Raw genomic sequence first — 22,139 nt, 5'->3', positions numbered from 1 at the left:
AAGGGCATCAGCCTTTGCCACTTTCTAGCTATATTATTGAAGTGGAAAATTGGAAAATTCCACTAAAGTGGAAAATTCCACTACTGGGCTTTGTCTTTTGCATTCCTTACCTGAGGCCCCTCCTCCTGCCCTGCGACCTTTCCCCTCATAAATCACCTGTAGGAATTAGTGTACCAGGCTGGAAAGTAACTTAGGACTCTGCCCCACTAAAGTTAACCCTGTTGTAACCGTGCCCCTCCCCCTTAAGCAGAGTGTATAAAAGACTGCAATGCTCTTTGTCTGGTGCTCAGAATTTGGAGGAAAAAATCCCCATCTGAGCCCGCTGGCATATAAACCAGTTTTTGCCAATATTTCTGTGTGCGTGTCAGTCTATTCCCGGTCATCTCTGCCATAACATTATGACCTTAGATCACTCCTGGGACTGGCTACAAAACTTGCAGGGCCCAGTGCAAAATGAAAATGTGGAGCCTCTCGTTCAAGACTTTTTAAAAAATTCTTTTAAGGTTGGGGCCGGGGGGATTTAACCAAGTTGCTTGTCCTTCTAAGCAGGGGACCTATGCAACTGTATAGGTGACATGCCTATGAAGACAACCGTAATTAGTCCTTTTGCCTAGGTCAGAGTCCTGGTTCTCTCAGGATCTAGCTCAGAGACTGTCACTTGCAAGTGACAAAAAGAAAACAAATAGCATTTATCTGACCATCACAGGAACCCTCCCTATTCTTGCCCACAATACCTCTCGAGATAAACAACAGCCCACATACTAGCATGTGCTTAACAGAAAAAAAACTGGAATGATACATGAGTATACAATTCTTATAACTAATCTTACAGAACAAGCAGAAACCAGCCTCTTTTGATTCATACAAGGGTATACTAAGAGATCTTTTCTCTCTCTCTCTCTTTTTTTAACTGAGCTATTTCTTGGAATGCCAAATTATTTAGGGGCTTTTGTCGTGTTTCAAGTCCTCTTCTTAAAGTAAGAATAATCTCTGTAGTTATAATATTAACAAAAGCACCAATGTCGGCACAAACAAAAATGTAAAAACAGAGGCACCTTTATGTCATAGTGACACATTGGGGCTCCACTCAGCTCCTCTTTAGAAAAAGAACCTGAAAAACAGACTTACAGGTACCCGTTTTCTTAAATAAACAATGGTTCAGGGAAGGTTGCACTGGAAAGATTATTGTCTCTAGCTCCCAAGTACTGCTTATCTGCCCAGTGGAGGACTCTGTGACTATTACAGAAATTGCTCTTAAATGCATAAAAAACATAAAAGAATTTTTTGGAAGATCCTTTATTATTCATTAAAGCATTTTAGGGCCTCATTAATTCAGACGGGATAATCAGTTGTTGATTAGCCAGGTTGTTAAGCATCCATTGTCAGATGCTGATGGGGTGTGAGAAATTACATTTTCTATCCACCAAAGAGTCACCTGAATGAGGTCAGCACTTCATCAGATAAGGCTGTATCTTCAGGGGAAAATTAGCTTGGTCTCCATTCTTTTCTTTCATCTTCCAAACTTCTCTGTATCGTAAAACATTCCTTATTCTATTTGTTTCCTCTTGCCTAGCTAAGATCTGAAGCTGTCAAAATCTGTTTTCAAAAGCTAGCTGGTAACAGGTCAGTCACACGTACACACTTATTCTCAGGACTCTAACATTAAAAAGGCATGTGGGCTGGGGGTCTGTGTGTGTGTGCATGTGCGTGCGCGTGCATGGATTTGGCTTTGGTTTTGTTTCACGGTTCTTATCTAGATACAGCCTCCTCTACACCCTCAGCCTTTCAGATCCAGGTGGCATTCAGGTTATCAAGGGGATGCTTCAGCCAGGGCTCAAAGACTCAACTTCCTTCCTTTCCAAACCTTGGCTGAGAGTAGCATAGCAGCAGTGAGCATGGTGAGAAAAGTTCCTGGGTTAGAAGTTTGAAAATGTGATTCAGACCCTGATTCTGTTTTAGGAGAGGAAATGACCATCACTAGCCAACTGCTCTCTATTCCAACAACTCATTTCATCTCCCTGACAGTTTGCAATTTATTTTCTCTCCCTTTAACAACAGAAAGACATTTGTATTTACCCTTTGTATCACACCTAGAAGAGTTGGGGGTGTATTTCTATAAAGGCAGACAAGTCCCCACCCCTTTTGGGGGCTTCTGTTCCAAAAGGGACAGAATGCTTCCAACACTATAGAGGACACCCTTAATCAAATATTCCAAGAAGAGGGTCCTTGTTGTACTCACGGAACTGCTCTAGATGGTCAGTGCTGTTGGACTCAGGCATGGCTGTGATGGTTACCAATGGACACAGATTTCCACCCAACGTCTGGCAGAGAACCTCCTGCCGGAAGTAGACCTGCTTGGGGTCGACGCTTTTCTCCAGGATGTCAAGGTGAGTCTGGAGCAGAAATAAAGCAGCCGTGTGTATTATTAATATTTTTCATAATAAATAATAAAAACACAGATTATACACATCACATTTATGTAACTCCTTATAGTTTAGAAGTATTTTTGTTAACTTAATCTGCCCTATATATATCAGGCATTGAGTGATTAAAAGGAGGCTACCCCTGCTATGTAGGAGAAGTTCAGTTAGGCTAATCAGGAAGCACCATTCCTGTACGTTTAAGCACAATAGAAGAGCTGTTTTCCAGTTGCACTGAAAGCAAGAGGACAGGGGCATGAAGCACTCTTCCTTCACTGTGGCCCATGAAGGATGTGGATGCCACAAAGAGAGAGCACACCCAGAGCACTGGGGAGCGTGAGAGAGAAAACGTCAGCAACACACAGTATCACAGGACCAAGCAATAAAGGAGAGTTGTGCCTGTATCAGAAGAGGATAGAAAACACTTGATCCAGAAGGATTGCTAAGCTAAAAGAACAAACAATTAGTAGGAATTGATTTTTCCTACCATAACTCCCCATTTAAATACTCATTTAAAATACAGAATAATACAAAAATGAAATAACCATTAAAATTAGAATGCCTGGTTAACAATATTTAAGACTTCTCAAGAAATTTCCACTAATAAAAACAGTGGGATTAGTTATAAAGAGGCTAAGAGACGTCCCCCCCATCCACACTGCCTACCCTGACAGCAGAGGCTTCAGTAACCAGAGAGGACACAGCTGTCCCTCCTCAGCACAAGAACTTCACTGCACAGGACTTACCCTCCCCACTAAAGATCTAAAATTTTCACCACAATCAAGCAGGTATTAACGGGACCAACGAGAAACTACCCACCTTGTTTCCTAACAAAAAACAAGCCTGCTAAATGAAACAAACAAAAACACGTGAACCTTATGAGAATATTTATAAAATATTCATAAATATACAAAATACATGAAAAAGGGACTAGTGCCCTCAAAAGGTAGAGGGAGTATTTACACCTGGAAAGGATTTACTACAGATGTGGTAGGCAGAATAGTGGCCCCAAATATGTCCACATTCTCACCCTCCCGCCTCCGCTCCAGCCTCCAAAAGAAACAAAAAATTCAGCCCCAACATCTTGGTCTTTGCCCAATGAGACCCATGTCAAATTTCTATAAGACAAAAAAAAAATTTATTCCTGACGTCACTAAATTTGTGATAATTTGTTACAGTGGCAATAGATAAATAGTAAAACAGGAAACAAGAATTTCCTAAACTAAGTAAAAATCTTAGCATCTGACTAGAAAAAGATTAAACCTTTCGGTACTCTACTGAGATAGTTGAGTTGCAAGGAGAAATAAAAAGTGCCAAAGAAAGAAAATATTATCAGACGATTCTATGGCCTTTCCTCTAGCCTCAGGGACATCTGAAAATTGGACCCTGCGTCATTACATCCTCCTTACAACTGAGAACCAAAATCATCCACCCCCACACAGCTTACTATCTACATTATCATGACTTTACTATTCCTCCACTTTCATCAGCATAACTTTACTAATCCAGGAAATTCTCACTCAGGAAAATAGAAATTACAAATAAATTTATTGTTCATTCTAGGAATATCCCATCAACTCTTTAATAAAAAGCATCAACCAATCTTTGATCCAAGACTCTTTGAATCCCTCTCCTCAAAATCCTTGTCTTACAGTGTCTGCCAATCTTAAACCATTACATAATGATCTTTACCCAGTCCCAATTAAGACCCCACATTAAAACACTTGCCTTTAAACCAGGATTTGAAGCCTCAATAAATATCCTCACTTTGCCCTTTGCGACACTATCGAGATTCTGTCCCATTCTTTCTCCCTTGTCATGTATATTTGTTTCCTACTGTTATTATATCAAATTAGCACAAATTTTGTAGGTTAAGAAAATAAAAGCTTATTGTTTTGCAGTTCTGAGGGTCAGTAGTTCAAAATAGGTCTCATGGGCAAAGCTCATGGTGTGGTAGAGCAGAGTTCCTTCTGGAGGCTCTAGAGGAGAATTCATTTCTGGAAGTCCAGCTTCTAGAGGTCACCTGCATTCCTTGGCTTGTGACGCATTTCTCCACCTTCAAAGCCAGAAATTGCACTGCCCCAACCTCTGCTTCCATCACATCACTTCTCTTTCTCTGGCTCTGACTCTCTTCTCTCGGTCTTTCCCTTATAAGGACCCTGGTGATTACAACAGGCCCAACCTGATAATCCAGGAGAACCTCCCTCTCACAAAATCCCTGATCACATCTGCAAAGCCCCTTTACCAGGTAAGGGAAGATCTTCACAGGTGCCAGGGATTAGGATGTGGACCTCTTTGGAGGGCTATTATTCTGCCTAGCACCCCGACATGAGCAATAAACTCAACTCTGTCTTAGAAACAGGTTGCTCTGGTGATATTCCAGAGAGCCAGAATTTGACACAATACTAAGTAAAGGAACTGTAAGAAGCATATCTATGCCAGATTAAAGATAAATGAGAATTCAGCTGAGGCCCATGTATCCGACCAAACCTTTGCAATTCATGGTTACGACTGTTCAGCAAGTAATGAGTGTCAGGTATTGACAAGATGCACCTGCACTGGAGACTGGGTGGTAGTCACATGACCCGTGAGGAGGCCAGGTGACTAATTAATTGTACATGCACAAGCACACACACAACAGAGGGGCTAGGCACCTAGCTAGGTACGAAAGTTGAGGAACCCCCGGGCTGAAGGCTTTCCCAGGCTGAGATGGTCCAGGCCCACTCAACCTGATCTCCCACGATCACACAATTCCATAGTGAGGAGTCACCGGGACTCCAGAGATACTCACTAAGCCCTTTCCATGCATGCCGTGTTGTCTTCTCTGCACTCTTTGTTAAGGATGAATAATTTGATTCTTGGTAAAGCCTAATCTTGCGTGTTTCAATGCCAATCTAAGCCCAGCACCACTGCTCTCCTAGTTGAGTAGAATGAAGCTTTCACCCTACAATTAAGATTAATTTTAAAAGTGTGTGTGTCTCTGTGTGTGTATGTAAATAAACCTATTATACATATACCTATATACAAAAAATCATTCTTGGCTCTTACTTCCTTCTACAACACTAGATGCCAGAGAAAACTACATAGAGTTTGAAAGTAGAAAAAGGGTTATAATCTAATAAACCTATAACCAGCCAAGCTTTTGCTCATGAACAAATGTAGAATACATGCTCAGAAATTGCAAGAGCTCAGAAGGCATATCACCTTATCTTTATTGAAAATAATGACTTGAAGACATACTTCAATTGTCCCAAAATGAAACTAAAAAACAATATCAAAGGACTATGATAAAGTCCAGTTACACAAGGCTTAAGTCTAAATAACCATTAAAAACATGGTTGCTGGCCGGGCACGGTGGCTCACGCCTGTAATCCTAGCGCTCTGGGAGGCCGAGGCGGGTGGATCGCTCAAGGTCAGGAGTTCGAGATCAGCCTGAGCAAGAGCGAGACCCTGTCTCTACTAAATAATAGAAAGAAATGATCTGGACAACTAAAAATATACATATATAGAAAAAATTAGCCGGGCATGATGGCACATGCCTGTAGTCCCAGCTACTTGGGAGGCTGAGGCAGAAGGATTGCTTGAGCCCAGGAGTTTGAGGTTGCTGTGAGCTAGGCTGATGCTACGGCACTCACTCTAGCCCGGGCAACAAAGCGAGACTCTGTCTAAAAAAAAAAAAAAAAAACCATGGTTGCTACATGATAAAAGCATAAAAATAATTCTTCAGGGAGAAAATACACATTAGCAAACTTTGATGTCATTACCAGTCTCTAAAATGAAATTAAAGAGAGATGTGTGATGGAGGAACAAAGTGAAATAAAATATTAACATTTCAACTCACATAGATATACTAATATTATTTAATTCTTGAAAATGAAAAGGCAGGATTTAGTATTATGCCAAATGCTGGCTCCCTGACATATCACCAGAACCACCTGTTTCTACAACAGAGTTGAGTTTATTGCTCACGTTGGTGTGGCAGAGGCAGAATAATGGCCCTCTGAAGAGGTCCACATCCTAATCCCTGGAACCCAGGAAGATCTTACTTCACCTAGTAAAGGGACTTTGCAATTGTGATCAGGGATTTTGGGGATGGGGAGATTCTCCTGGATTATCAGGTTGAGGCCGGTGTCATCACAAAGGTCCTTATAAGGGAAAGACTGAGAGAAGAGAGTCAGAGCCAGAGAAAGAGAAGTGACGTGATGGAAGCAGAGATTGGGGAGAAGCAATTTCTGGCTTTGAAGGTGGAGGGAGGCAACACCAGCCAGGGAATGTAGGAACCTGGGTTCACATTCTGGCTGTGGATTCTGGGAAAGTTACATAAGTTCTTTACTATACTTCCTTGTAACTCAGTTTTCTCATCTTCAAAATGTGTATAAACATACCATTACCTACCTCATGCAGTGGTTGTTATAGTTACATAATGTATGTGAAGAGCATTTGTAATGTAGGAAACAATTGATGTTAGCTATTATTGTTGATGGAGAAATGTAAGTTCAAATATGTTATTTTTAAAAACTAAAAGCATTAGTAGAATTATAAACTGAGGAGAAAAAATCAAAGGAAACATCATCCACATTTCATAAGAAAGGAAAAAAAACAGAAATGAAGCATGGAAAATAGCATAAAATCAAAATGACAGAAGTAACAGTAAAAGCTGTTGTAAATAAAAACAGGTAATCAACCTTATGAAATGACAAAAACTTTCAGATTACTTTTTAAAATCCCACTATATGTTGTAAAGAAGAGGTACATTTAAAGAGAGAGAAAAAGAAAAAAAAATGATGTGTATGAGAAACACTCCTAAATTGTCTTATTTTGTTTGCCTTTACTCAAACATTTTAAAGGAGAAATATCGAAACTAAAAGGATAAGCAAACATAAATTAAAGTAGGTATGGCAATAGTAATATACGACAAAGTCATATTCAAGATCAAGTGCATTAAATGGGATTTTAAAATCTTATTTTGATAAAGGGCACAATTCACAATGAACATATAAAACTCATAAATCTTGAGAATCAAATAATATGGGATTGAAATATATAACACAAAAATGGCAGAAGGAGAAAAAAATGTACTAGGAGTGGGAGACTTTAAGAAAGCACCTCAGTCTTGGATAAATCAAGTGCACAAAAATAATGATATAGAGCATTTGAACAATATTGTTTTTTGTAGATATATGTCAAACTTTATCTTTACAGAGAACAATCTTTCAGTTTTTTCTCAAACATCCACAGAACTGTAACAATAATTAATCATATATAGAGCTATCAAAAACTCGCTAAAATTTTCCAAAAAAAAAAAAAAAGCACAAATCACCTTTTCTGGCAACCATTACGTGAAAGTAGACTTAACTAAAAATGGTTTTCAAAACAGCAAAAATAATACAACCATTAGGGACTAGAAAACATCCTCTTAAAAGAAGCTTACTAAAGAAATTCATAGGTTAAAAAATCCATATTAAATTACTAATTACTAAATTACTAAATTACTAAAGCCCTGATATAAGAAGTAGATATCTAGGAATCCCAGGAGAAATGGCACAGAATAGGAATGGAACTGTCCCTATTAGAGCATCAGCCATGTGTCTCAGTCATCCTGGAGAAGGAAGATTACAGCGCCACAGTTAAGAGGACATGGATAGTGCTAGATTTAGATTACACTCTCTGTGATCATGAGCAAATTATTTTTAGCACTTTCATAAACATTTGGGTGAAGGCTGCTTTCAGTATTATTATTGAAATCTGAACTGAGTGGACTCCGCTTCGGAATTGCTAACAAGATTCCAAAGCTCCAAACTAGGAAAGGAAATTTTGCTGCAGCATCTCCTAAAGTGTATTCTGTAGGATGTTAATGAGCACTAGGGTGTGAACAGAGAAATGGAGGAGGCAGGAAATTCATAGCCAAAGCACTTGGAAAATGGTGAGGTAAATAAAATGAAAATATTTTATTGGCTGAAGGACTTCTCAGATTCTTTAATATTTCAATATGCATTGGGAACTCTTAGAAGAAAAACTAGCACAAGTGCTTCGTAAATTTATATGACCATTAAACTCTTTTTATCTAAAGATCTCAAAAGGCTGGAGTGTTAGAGAATATGCTTTGGGAAATGCTGTCTTGCTGAATTGTTTCTATGAGCTTTCTCTTCTTTTTTTTCATCAAAGCTATTAGTTTCACATTTTATTATGTCCACAAGGGTCCTTACAAAGAGGGGCAAGTGGTGATTGTCGAGAGCATTCTCAAAATGAATCCTTCCTGTGAAGAGCCCAGAAATAAACTCATATACCTATAGTCCGTTGTTTTTTTTACAAAGATGCTGAAAACACACAATGGAGAAAGGACAGTCTTCAATAAAGGGTGTTAGGAAAACTGAATATCCATGTACAGAAGAATGAGAATGGACCCTTATTTCACCCCTTATACAAGAATCAACTCAAAATGGATTAAAATCTTAAACAAGAGGCCTGAAACTGTAAAGCTACAAGACGAAAACTAGGGAAACAGCTTTATGACATTGGTCTGGGCAGTGATTTCTTGGATATGACCCCATAACACAGGCAAAGAAAGCAACAATAGACAAATGAGATTTCATCAAACTAAAAATCTTCTGCACAATGGTAGCAATTAATAGAGCAAAGAGACAACCCAAAGATTTGGAGAAAACATTTGCAAATTATACATCAGATAATGGAGCTAGTGTCCAAAAAATATACAAAGAACACAAACTACCCAATAATAAGAAAACAAATAACCCTATTAAAAAGTAGGCAAAGGACCTGAATAGACATTTCTCAAAAGAAGACATAGAAATGGCCAACAGATACATGAAAAAGTGCTCAACATCTCTAATAATCAGAGAAATGCAAATTAAAACCATAAAGAAATATCACTTCATGTGTGTTAGATTAGCTACTATCAAAAAGATAAAAGATAAAAAGTATGGTGAGGATTTGGAGAAAAGGGAGCCCTCCACACTGTTGGTAGGAATATAAATTAGTGCAGCCATTTTGGAAAACAGTATGGAGGTTCCTTAAAAGCCTAAAAATAGAATTACCATATAATCCAGCCATCCCACTTCTAGGTATATATCCAAAAAAACTGAAATCGGTATGTCAAAGAGATGTCTGCACACCCATGTTCATCGCAGCATTATTCACAATAGCCAAGATATAGAAACAACCATGGAAGTCCCCATCAATGGATGAATGGATTTTAAAAAGTGGTGTGCATACACAATGGAATACCATGCAGCCTTTAAAAAGCAGGAAATTCTGCCATTTGCAACAATGTGGATGAGCCTAGAGGATATATGCCAAGTAAAATAAGCCAGGCACAGAGAGAGAAATCCCATATGATCTCACTTATATATGGCATCTGAAAAAGTCAATCTCATAGAAGTAGAGAATGGTAGTCACTAGAGGCCAGCAGGGGCCTGGGGGTTGGACAGGGAAAGAGGAGACATTAGTCAAAGGGTACAAAGTTTCAATTAGACAGAAGGAATGAGCTCTAGTGATTTATTACATAGCATGGTAACTATAACTAATAATAATACATTACATATTTTAAAATAGCTAAAAGAATGGATTTTAAGTGTTCTCACCACAAAGAAATGATACATGTGTGAGGTGACAGATATGTTAACTAGCCTGATTTGATGATTCAACAATGTACACATGTATTACAGCATCACATTGTACCCCATAAACGTATACAAGTATTATTTGTCAATTAAGAATAAAATAAAACTGTTAAAAATAAATTAAAATTAAATAAATGTTATCTGTAAAAAAAAAAAAAAAAAGAAAAAAGGGGAAAAGGAACTAATAAATTTTAAAAAAAGGAAAAGCAGTGACCATCATTCTGTGATGTTACAAATAGGCCACAGCTCTTTGGTGCCTGATACCAAACTTTAAAAAAATATTAAAATCTGGACTTTATAAATCAGACATGTGAAAGCAGGTTTGTTTGTGAGAGAAAAAAGTCAAAGAGGCTTCAAAGGGCCCATGAACATTGTTGTTGCTGCCCATCCAGGTCCATTTGCCCACTGCCCAAGAAGAAGCCAATATGATGAGCCAGCCGGTTTCATGGCAAAGAAAGAGTCTCTATTCCACATAGCGCTAAGTGGGAAGATGGGAGAAATTTCTCAAATCTGCCTCCCTGAGAATTCAGAAGACAGAGTTTTTAAGGATAGTTTAGTCTGCAGGGGATTAGGTAAGTAGGTTCATTAATTGGAGCAGAATTATAGGGCTGTAGAAATCATCTTCCTGTGTTGCTCCAGCCCTGGGGTCACCATTCCAGTTGAGTCCGTTTCTTAGAATGGGCCACTGGTCTGGGTGGGCCAACCATCCACTGGAATGCGGGCCTGGAAGATATCTTGAAAACTACCTTTAGGTTCCGAAAATGTGATGTTATCTACAGAGAAAGTTAAGAATCTTTATGGACACCAGCTGTGTGGCTCCAGAGTGGCAATTACAGGGGGATAGTTACTAATTATTATCATTATTTTTAGCTAGACCTGTGCATTGTTTTTAGCCAGGGCCTTACCACAGTTCTCGCCTTGCACCCCGTTGTTGGAGGGCGCTTTCATTGTCCTTCAAAACGGTGCTCCCTAGCAGCAAGTGTGGGAGAATACAAAGCTTGAAAGTTTTCTTCTCCTGGGAGTTCTCTCTTAATTTTTTATTATAATTACATTTTTCGTGATTAATAACAATACAACTGAACAAACGCCTAATGCTCTTTTAGCTTAAGCTCATTTGCCATACGTTTCTGCAATTTTTCACGTATCCGTCTCTCTGCGCCCTTTGATGAAATCTCTCTCTCTCACTGGATCTGTCACCAAAGGTACAGCAAATATATATAACATTTCCACCTTTGGGGGATTATTTTGGCTTCAGTCATACAGAAGACTGCTAGCAGTAAACCAATTATAAACTTCTGTTGGATTTCTTTTTGCAAAACTGACTTTGTCTTGTTCTCCTAAAAGTGATCTCCAGGTGAAGCTTCCGTCTCGGGTCCAGAAAGGTAATGCCTAATTGGAGATTGTTGGGATCGTGGATGAGAGAAGAAGGGCCTCTGAATGCATGTGTCAACTGACTATAATTGCAGCCCTGCGGAAGCCACAGGGGCGGGTTTCTTTATAAAACTGTGAATGAGTTCAAGGCAATTGTGGGAACCCCCAGAGAGGCTGACTTCTTAAAAGAAAACCCTGCCTGTGAAAGATACCAGGCTGATAACCTCAGCCTGTGGCCTCATCCTGTGTCTCCTCCACAGGAGTCCTCCGTCTCCCTCTTCTTTATCAACTACTCCCTTAAAACTTCCATAAAAGACTCACCTTGACCCCAGCAGGTTGCCCTGCTGATGGCTACTGATAAAGTGAGAAGCACCAGGCACTCAAAAATCACTCATTTCTTATTGTTATCCCCTAAACCGCTGCACTCTCTGGTCCCCTCATTTAGAAGAAAGCCCACTCCTGAGGAGAGGGCCTATTTTATTTGTCTACTGCCTGGATCACAGTTGTCACTAAAATACACTCATCAGAGAATCGAAGACTTCTCATCACAAGAGAACAAATAACACTGTTAAGCTAAATAAAAGCTACAGAACATGCTTACAGCGTGCTCTGATTAGCTTTCTCAAATTGTCCCAGTCTGCCAATATCGCTCTCCCTAAGTTAAAGGGACTTAACTTTGACAATGAGAGAAATGGTTAGTCTCTAGGTACCTACTCACAGATTTGTCAATTATAAAGAAAAGATGGTTTTAATATGCTTTTTCCATTCAAAATAAGCAAAGTTGTATCACTGATGATTTGGAAAAGAGAGTAAAGAAAAAAAATCATCGTAATGAATCACCCTAAGAAAACCATGAGTAGTAGCTTTGTTTGGGGGTTGTTTTTTTCAGGTGGGGGATGTCTTTTATTTGGATTTTTTTTACAGAATTTTAATTTTAGTATAAATTATGAAATGGGTGTCTTCCAGTCAGTCCAACAGAGAAAATAATTACACACTGTCATAAAAAAGAGTAAGTGCTCTAATGGTTACCATCTGGCATGGTTTACTAGATGTAGACACTTTGCTTGTACTTTCCAGGTAGCAATCATTTAATCTCCATGATAGCCTGAGTTGTAACTGCTTTTCTGTTTCCATTTTTACAGGTGAGAAGACTGAGGCGGAGGGAAGTTAGATAGCTTGCCCGCGGCCACGTAGCAAGGACACCCAGCTCCTGGCCTCAAATCCACGCCTGTCTGACCTAAAAGCTTGTGGCTCCATGTGCTCAAGACCCTGGAATTCAGGTGTCCTCTTGCTCAAAGTCGTCGCCATGCACACACATCGTGGCTCGTTCAGAATGGCTCTTTAAATCCACCTCCGCAGCACCGAGACCCTTTATTTGTGCCTGTCTTTCGCTGTGGTGCATACGAGGAGAGGTCTCTGTCTATTGATTACCTGACAGCACTGATTTATGACTTGCTCGTTGCATCTTTGATCTGGCACATGTAAGTCAACATTTCCCACTTGATGCTTTTTAAATTCTTATTTATTCTGAGCCCTTTATAAGATATTGTGCATATGCATTCTAATTCTTCTCTCTCTCCCTGTCACCCCCTTCTTTCCTTGCATTACGCTCCATTTCTCATCCCTGAGGATAATGGTATTAGCGTCTTTCACAGTGAGTATGTGTGTCTGGTGAAAAATTCTACTCTACCATTTAAGAGCCTTAAGCTCTCCCAATATATGGATCCTACTTACGACCACTTTTCTTGTCTCTTGTCAACTCACACAGTTATAAGTTCTCGGTGAGATACCATTTCCTTACCTCCTAAAATATCCATCAGAAACTCTTTTGGGGCTCCATTTTCAACCTGTATTATTAGCTACCTAGGGACAGCCCATAACATAATCCCAATACTTTAACAAGTATTAATAACATTATTTCTGCTGGTATCTTGATATGGCTAATTAAAATATAACTCATTTTGCTTGCTTCAGAATTACAACAATAGTGTGTTTCTTTCTTTTAGCTTTATTTTAATGCTATAATTTGAACAATTATCCAACAGTGTTGCTGGCAAGCATCTGGAAGATATCACTTTGAAAAAACCAAACACTAATTCTCTTATTATAAGAGAACAATAAAATTTTAAAAGTTTCAAAATTGTATTCATGTTGAAAAACATCCAACATACAAGTCCCTTGCTATAAAAATGTCTGTAATTATTAAACATAATCCACATTATCAGAGACTTTCGAATTATGAATTCTACATGGAAATGTATTTTCCACCTCTCAGCATAACCCCCAAGTAACATACAGTTAATTCTGCCCTTGGGGTATCATTCACATTTAATTTATCACTGATCTGTTGGAAGAAAAAGTGTTTCTCCTTAGGACATGTCCAAAAATAAAAATGACTAGTGTGCATTACAGAATGTACTCACTCTGTCCATGATGGGAGGAAGATATTTTTAAGAGAAGTCAGAGAGTCAATTATTGTCTTAAACAGAGAGAGGACAAAGACCATGAGTTATTGGTAATGTAAAACCTAAAAATGGCAACACACATTTTTCACTTTCAAATGACAAATTGTCTTTCTAACTCTGTTCTACTCATTTAGGAGAAATAAGAAGTTATTTCTTATCCCTCTTTCTCATTAACTTTCCTCAAACTTCCCTGGTGGAAGAGATTCACTGTCAATAGGCCAACAAGAAACAATAATAGGTAATAATTATTACTTATTATTATTCATAGTAATAGTAAATAAGACTATAATTAGTATTAGTAGCAATTAATGTTGTTAGTATTAATAGTAACAAGCCAAGGAGCATCAATTAAGAAGGCCTTGCTCTCCCTTCTTAGTGACACAAAGTGACCAGGGGCTTTCTATTTTGCATTTTTGCCTCCCTTCAAGATGAAATTATCCTCCCATTGACCCCAAGAGCTCCCAAGTTATTTATCAATTGTAAACTTTAACCCTGTGCTCTTGTCTGACACAGTCCCCAGAAGGTAAGTGGGCCCAGAGGCACAAGGTATGCTTCCAGGTGCAGTCAGGGCCTGCTTGAAAAGGTTACAGACTTTACATCAGCTTGTAGGACCTAGTAAGAATCCATCAGAGCATCTTGGGATAAGAATTGGACCATGTTTGGTAAGAAACATCATCCTTCAGCTGAACCACACCCATAGCACTCAGCATTGCAGACATAAATCATGGATTGGTGATTTGAATTCAACTGTTAGAGGTGTCTATATCATCACACAAAGATGACTATGTGTACATATAAAACCGAACTGCATTTTTTTAGTAGCTATTGTATGTTGTAGCATGGGAGGACACTGATCTGACCCCGGGGAGGAAATTCTTCTGATTTTTTTCTACACTTTTGCGAAAGTGGAGTAGGAGGGCCACCAGAATAGACATCAAAGGCCAGTGTTCTATTCCCTCCTTGGCTGCTAGCGAGATGTGGCAGTTCTAGGCTTTAGTTTTTGCATCTATAAATGATAAGGGTGAATTAGACAGCTTCCCAAACTCCTTTGAGTTCTAATGTTTTATACTAACCACTACCAAGAGCCTCATCAGGGTTCAAGATATTCTAACAAGTGAAAAGAACAGTGTCGTAGACCCACAGTTCCTTCTCCCCCACTGGGAAAGGCAAGCACATATTCCAAAAAGAATCCACTTCCCCAGTAGACTCTGCTCTCAGTGTTTCACAGGCAGGACTGTAGAAACAGCTGTTGAAAGGGATCATGAATCCTGCCTGTTCTGTGTCCCTAAAGGCAACAAAACACATTTTATAACAAACATGGCTTGTTACAACATAGCTTGCGAGGCACATTTCTTGGATTAACTTCTTGAGCTCTCTAAGTGTGATACACAAATAATACTAGCTGTGTATCTTTTGCAATCTGGAAAACAGTAAAAATCTCTGTTTAGGCAAGACAACATACGGAGAGACGGACAGATGCACTTTCATGGCGTGGTTAGCCAAGTTTAAGATATGCCTCCTCGGTGAGAAAAATTTTCATTTATACCTGAACATTCCTTTTAAAGGAACAGATATTTCTTGGTTATTATCTTTTCCAACTGTTTATCACAGCCTTAAAATGAAAATGCTCATCCTTCAGGCTAAGTGATATATACACTCATATACATATTATTATAAATATGCTAATAACATTTTACATTAACACAGAAGATGAAAGTGCTTTATAGAAGATATTGTAGCTCATTAATCCTCAGGGTATCCATGAAATAGCTAGGGGTTTACCCACTTTTTCAAATGAAAGAAAACTGCATGGTTTGAGCAGTCAGTTTGCAGAAAATTGTTTCATGAACCTTTTGCAGGGCCTTACGGACGGCAGTCATGCTAAATGTTGAGTCTGGCCTGGTTTTGGCTACACTCCCCTCATAAAATGAGTGTGGCCCACCTTTGCAGCAATCCAGTGTTCTATCCGTGCACTGTTCCTGTGCACCCTGATCCTTCCAGCAGCCTCTAGCCCACGGTCACGTGAGCCACTGCAGCTGCTGAGGCGGCTGCTTGTTCACAGACTCAGGGAGGCTTCCTGGCTCCCCCTTCCTGCCTTCTGCTCCCCTCCTCCCAGCGAGTCGATGCTCCTCAGATTTGCCTCTCAGCTTACTTGTGTGGTTTCACCCCAACTCAACTCCAATCTGGCTACTTCACGCTTGACTTGAGGACTTTTTAAAGACAGAGCCCCTCAGAAATGTCCCCGCCTCCCACACTCAACCTGCAGGCCCCCTGGGCTTTCAGAATGTCACCAGGCATGACTGAGCCTTGTGCTCTGTCCAGGGAAGGGGATGGGACACCTATAAAGCCACTAGGTCAGTGACAACAAAACCTCAGGGAGGCAGTATTTCACCCCCACCCACCCCAGATGTCAGGGTCTCCTGAATGTTCTCAAAAAAAAAAAAAAAGAGAGAGAGAGTCCCTCAGTCCCGCTGGAGAGATGCCTAAGGAAGGAGTTACCATGAGGGCTGTGTAGGTGTAGGGGTAGTGGTAGGCCAGGTAGCAGACATCCTCACTGTGCGGGAAGGTGACGGCAAAGGTGAGGTTATAGTAACACTTCCCGGATGCTCCGCCTGTGACAGCTGCGCTCTGGCGATAATGATTTCTAAAGAAAGGAGAAAAGAAGAGAATGAGAGAGAGGTGGGGGCAGGGGAGGGTGTCACTTACAGTCCTAGATTCTATAAATTTCATGTGTTGTATACTGTCATGGCAAAATGGCCTTCGCTGGGAACACTCTTGTGGGTGGAATTTAGAACATAGGGAAGTGTACAAATTACTTACTGCCAGGTCATGCGTCAGTTCAGCAGCATGTGGCCTGGCCCATCTGCCACCCAATTGTGGAGTAAATGCTACAGGCCTTGCCTTGCTACATCTGAAAGTGAAGGCTACAGAGTCATCGAACTAGAAAACAGAGGAAGACATGACAATTCTGTTTTTCCTGGAACTCCACTGAAGACACACATTTACCCAAATTTGGGTTCTCCCGATCCCTGTCTCTCCCCTGACCACATAGGGTACCAATCCTTCTTTTCCCTCCACATGTCAAGTGGATTTATCAGCAACCACTACTACATACATCATCTCATGTTACTATTGCAGTAACCCATTGTGTGAATGAAGAAACAAAAGCTTAGAAAAACTGATTTTTCAAAAGTCTCAAGGCTAGTAAGTGTTCCATGCAGGATTCGAACTCAGATCTCTCTGTCTGCAAAGCCTTTGTTCTTTCCACTGTACAATACTTTCTTCCCAAAGGAATGTATTTGTCACCCCAAATATGGTTCAGCTTCTTAAAGCTTGAGCGTGCACATTTTCCTTTGTCAAAGATGAAGAGTCAGTTTTGATCCTTCGGAGAACAGTATCAAAGTAAATTGCACCCAGAAGCATATTCCGAGCAGCAGTTTCCCCACACGCTACCAACTGATGCGGAGACAGCTGTGCAGGCTTTCCTGAGAAATGTTATCATCGCGGCTGCATTGTAATGCGAAACACACCCAGACACCAAAGGATGTAATTCCACCTTTGAACATTTACAACGTTGGCTTCCTAGTCCAGTGTGCTTTGGGTTTTATTGGGGGAGGGGGAACAGGAAAGCAAGAAATAGTAGGTAATTATTCTTGTGTGTTCTTGCAAAATATAAAAAAATATCGATTATTCTTTTCTGCCTTTTTGCTAACCTTTATGCCACCCCCCTACCTAAGCAAAAAAGCAAGCGTGTAAGAAAGGAAGAAATAGGAAATCTACTATCTCATTTCTTGTGCTCTTGTGGGTTTTCAGTATTCATAAAACTAGGGATGGAAGTAAGAGAAGCCAGTGGCCTACTGACTATGGCCTCACCTTCTATCGACACAGCAGCCTGGAGCCTTGCTCATGCTAGGAAAAGGAGGATACCTCGCGATACCACAAGGCTCAAGTGACTGTCCCACCCGGCTTTTCAGCATTGCATTAATAGAACCATTTACTCTGTGCTTAGAGAAATAAAAATTTCAAAAGGATGTCTTCTTTCATAGTGTGATCTAGATCATGTCTAATAGGGTCTACTCTTTCCAGATTTCCCTAAAGTTCTGATGTTTCTCCAAAATCTATGACTCTGGTTATTAGAGAGTGTATAAAGAAGCAGGTGGTAGCTCAGAAAGCATGCACTTCCCAAATGCTCTTCCTTTTATTTGCTTTTGGATTTCTCTTGCAAAGGCTCCACTGCAAACACAAATTCAGTTAACACCTGGTTAAACAACAGGTGCTAGCCCATTATACCTCCTTACCATGGGAGAGCCAATTGAAATGAAATGAACCAGGAGTAACCAATGAAAATGTAGACGAGTGCCTCACCTGTAAGCACACATGTGTGAGTGCTCACACATGTGCACACACACATATGCATTTATGTAAAGACAGGTGCAAACACATACCTAGTGCCTCACTAGATGCCCCTAAGGGCCAGGGGGGTTGGTCTTACTTGCTATGGGCTTGCTTCTTCTCAGGTTCCCATTGCACTATTAAGCATGCTGAAGTCACATCACAAGCATGTTTACCCTGTGCAAACTCAACCTTATCCCCATCAACCACAGGAAAGAGCAAGAAAGAGAGACGAAGGGAGAAAATGGAATCCATGTGTTTATCCCTATACTCTTCCCTCCACTCAGACTAAACCTGGACTCCAAGGAAAGAACAGCCACAGTGAAACAGAGAGAGAAATGAAATGGGCTAATTCTTAGCTCTTGAACTTCTCCGGGCCCCAGTCCTAGTGATTTAGGGGAAATGTGAGGGATCCAAATGAGGCTTTGACTCTATGAAACCTACCTCCTCACACCCCAACACACACCCCTGACAAGCTACCCGCCGTAGCCCAGGGATGTGAGAGTCTCCTGACCAAGCCAGCCTGCTCCAGAATGGGTGCACACCTGCTGGGATTTTTAAAAAAACTGAATGCACTTTATTTAAAATGAATTTCAGCTGAAGGAGATTCAGTTACAATCCTAGTCTGGGTCCTAAACTCTGGCTGAACCTACGGCGAATGTCAGGCTTCCCCACCGGAGTCTCCTGGCAGCCCTGTTGTAACAGGAGCTCTCCAGGAGATGACTCCACTTCCGGCAAAACTGTCGCTTCAGAGGCCTTTAAAGTTTTCTAAAACCGTCTTCTTCAAAGCGAAATGTTGGATAAATCTGTGAAGTGAAATACTTGACTTGCTGCAACTCGATGTGTCCATGATAGAGTGAGATCTCTTCTGAAAGTTATTTTTGTTTTCCCGATTATGATGTGAACCTATCGAGGGTTGTTTGCAAGGCAGTAACATTCAGCCTTCATCTTTTAAATGATTGGCATGTTCTTCCTTTGTGTGGACAGGCCTTACCCTCTTCCTTATTTAGCTAACTCTTCTTTATCCTTCAAGATTCAACTCAATGTTTCCTCTTTCAGGAAGCCTTCCCTGATATGCCCCTTTTACATGGCTGTTATCCTCACTGTCAACACTTCCTGGCAAGGATCATGCATATTCATTTGTGTATCTTTACACTTGCCACAGTGTCTGAACATAACAGCTATTCAGTTAAAGCTGTAACACAAAGGGACCTCAGACTGCAGGAGTAAGAACTAGGATGCTTAACATATTTCGTTTTTAATCCTAATGGCATCCTTTCAAAATAAGTATTACTAATACTTATACGTATTCTACAGTTGGGGAAATTAAAGCTCACAAATGTTAAGTGTCTTGAGCCATTTCACACAAGTATAGTAAACAGGATTAAACCCCAGGTGTGAGCCTAGCCCCCAAATTAAGATTTTTTTCATTGTATCACCTGCTTCCTAGGAATCGAAAAAGGACAAGAGGTCATTGTGGTCCAATTAAACAAGTGGAAATTTAAAGTTTGGGTCTTCGCAAATCAGGGCTGCCTACGCACTTAGAGTCTAAAATAACAGAAGGAATGTAAAATAATCCAGATGAGGGCTAGTAAAAATGATTGTATTTTATGATTCTTTATGTCATTGGTATTTGATGCCACTAAGAAGATGTTTTTACTAATTATGAATAATAATTGCTAGCATTCATTGAACACCTACTGCACACTAGACACTGTTCTAAGCTTTCCAGGGATTTTATTTCATGTCATTTAATCTTCAGAACAGTTCTATCATATAGATACCATTAGTATCCTCATTTTACAGATAAAGAATCTGACGTTAAGGCCGGGCGCGGTGGGTCACGCCTGTAATCCTAGCTCTCTGGGAGGCCGAGGCGGGCAGATTGTTTGAGCTCAGGAGTTCGAAACCAGCCTGAGCAAGAGCGAGACCCCCGTCTCTACTAAAATTAGAAAGAAATTAATGGGACAACTTAAAAATATATAGAAAAAATTAGCCGGGCATGGTGACGCATGCCTGTAGTCCCAGCTACTCGGGAGGCTGAGGCAGGATCGCTTGAGCCCAGGAGTTTGAGGTTGCTGTGAGCTATTATGACGCCACGGCACTCTAGCCCGGGCAACACAGTGAGACTCTGGCTCAAAGAGACTCTGTCTCAAAAAAAAAAAAAAAAAGAATCTAATGTAAGAGAAGTTGGGATAATTTGCCCAAGTCATGCCATTAATGACTGGTGGAAATTTGATTCAAAGAACTTTCTCTGCTCACTCTGCTCTTCTAGATGGAGAAGAAGCCCAGGAAAAAATCAGACATGCTCTTGAAGATTTGCTGGATCCTAGACAGGTCATCTCAGGTCAAAGATGACCTGGGCTGGATAGATCTAGCCACTCTGCAATTAAAAGTCTTCCCCATTGCTTTGTCATTCCCTGAAGTATTTATCTCCAGAAGGACTTGTACTTTTATAACCATAAAGCCTTCAACAAAGCAAGGAGCAAAGTATACAGATGCATAGTTATGAACTCGATCTATTTCCATTTGTACTTAAAAATATGCTGGGAAGTCATTTTTCTCCTGTGGGTGCATGAAATAAGCAAATGCCATGCTAGAGAGTGAATTAGATAATCTCATAATGAGGACGGCTCTGTTTAACAAGGGTGCATCACTTCACTTAACAGGATCTAACAAGGCAGAGCAGCCAAGTCGCCAGGCTTCCCCGTGTCTGCAGCAATTCTAATATTCTATATAACACCAAATCTCTCTCCTGAGAGCCCTCGGAAGGATGCACGATGGCAGCGCTCTGGTATGACATTCGTCTTCATGAGTGAGCTGTTCCATCTCCTCTAGCAGGCGGAGATAAATGTCAGAAGACATCAGCCGTTGCGTGTTACATGGCCACGCTGAGCATGCCGCTTCCCTCCCTCTGCCCTTCAGCACTAAAATTGCTTTAGCCTGGAGCTCAGAGAGAATTCGGAAAAGTGTAAGGCTGTGTACATCAGAGGGAGAAGCAGACCACAGGAAATTAAATAAAAGAGAGACTAAAAGGATCTTTGCTTACTTTTATGAGACGCATGGAAAACTGAATCTGCACATTCGTGTTCCTCCCTCTTGAGGGTCATTCTTATTTTCTTGCCTAGTGATCTTTAAGGTGGAGGGGAGAGGGAGGGTGGGATGGAAGGGGTAAGAGGTGCTCCAGGGGAGGGGCAGGATGATCCACTGACCATGGGAGAAAATATTATAAGTTCTTAAACGCATTATCTAGGTAGTAAGAAAGAAATTGAGCTGACTGACGTTTAATATGGGGATTGGTACAGCTGCGCCAATGCAATCCACGTCAATCCAACATGATGAGTAATTATGAAACAGTCTAGATTATGGCGCAGCAATCTTAACCATGCATTCCTGTTGGGTTCCAGGACTGGAGCATGAAAAACACATTAGAGTCGACATCTACCACATCTACATCCACTGTCTCAGATCGTTAAGCATCAATTCCTGCATAGGAGGTTCCCTGAGGAACAAGTGGGGATAGTTAACCCCCTTCCTCTTTCTTTTGCATTTAGCTTCTGGTAAGGTATTTAAGTTTGCAGAAGCTTACATTGGTTGATTTACAGATTATATTATCTAAATTAAACTAAACCTCACAAAATAGACAATTAGTTTTTTAAAAGTTCTGGTTAGAAAGCATCAAGTGATGATAATATTAAATTACAAGCAAAGTTTAACCAAAATCATTTGATCATTTGAATGGAGGTGGCCTACCCCTTACCTTTAATACTAGATCTTTCTCAAGAATTCTCATTGTGTACACGTAATCTAATTAGATCTGGAAAGTTAACCAAAATTTCTCAAAATTACCT

At 40.3% G+C, this 22,139-nt stretch overlaps 1 protein-coding gene across 1 annotated transcript in view; it reads right to left on the bottom strand.

Moving 5' to 3' along the window:
• AGBL1 (ATP/GTP binding protein-like 1) overlaps positions 1-22,139 on the bottom strand; it is a 502,451-nt gene that overhangs the window by 376,238 nt on the left and 104,074 nt on the right. The window contains exons 14-15 of the mRNA XM_012643678.1: positions 16,396-16,540; positions 2,240-2,393 (exon numbers count right to left, since the gene is read on the bottom strand). Coding sequence (XP_012499132.1) covers positions 2,240-2,393; positions 16,396-16,540 — 299 coding nt within the window. The remainder of the gene's footprint in view (positions 1-2,239; positions 2,394-16,395; positions 16,541-22,139) is intronic.

Source organism: Propithecus coquereli, unplaced genomic scaffold, assembly GCF_000956105.1.
Source record: "Propithecus coquereli isolate 6110/MARCELLA unplaced genomic scaffold, Pcoq_1.0 Scaffold20, whole genome shotgun sequence".
Classification (NCBI taxonomy): Eukaryota; Metazoa; Chordata; class Mammalia; order Primates; family Indriidae; genus Propithecus; species Propithecus coquereli.
This window is presented reverse-complemented; position numbering and strand designations above follow the sequence as displayed.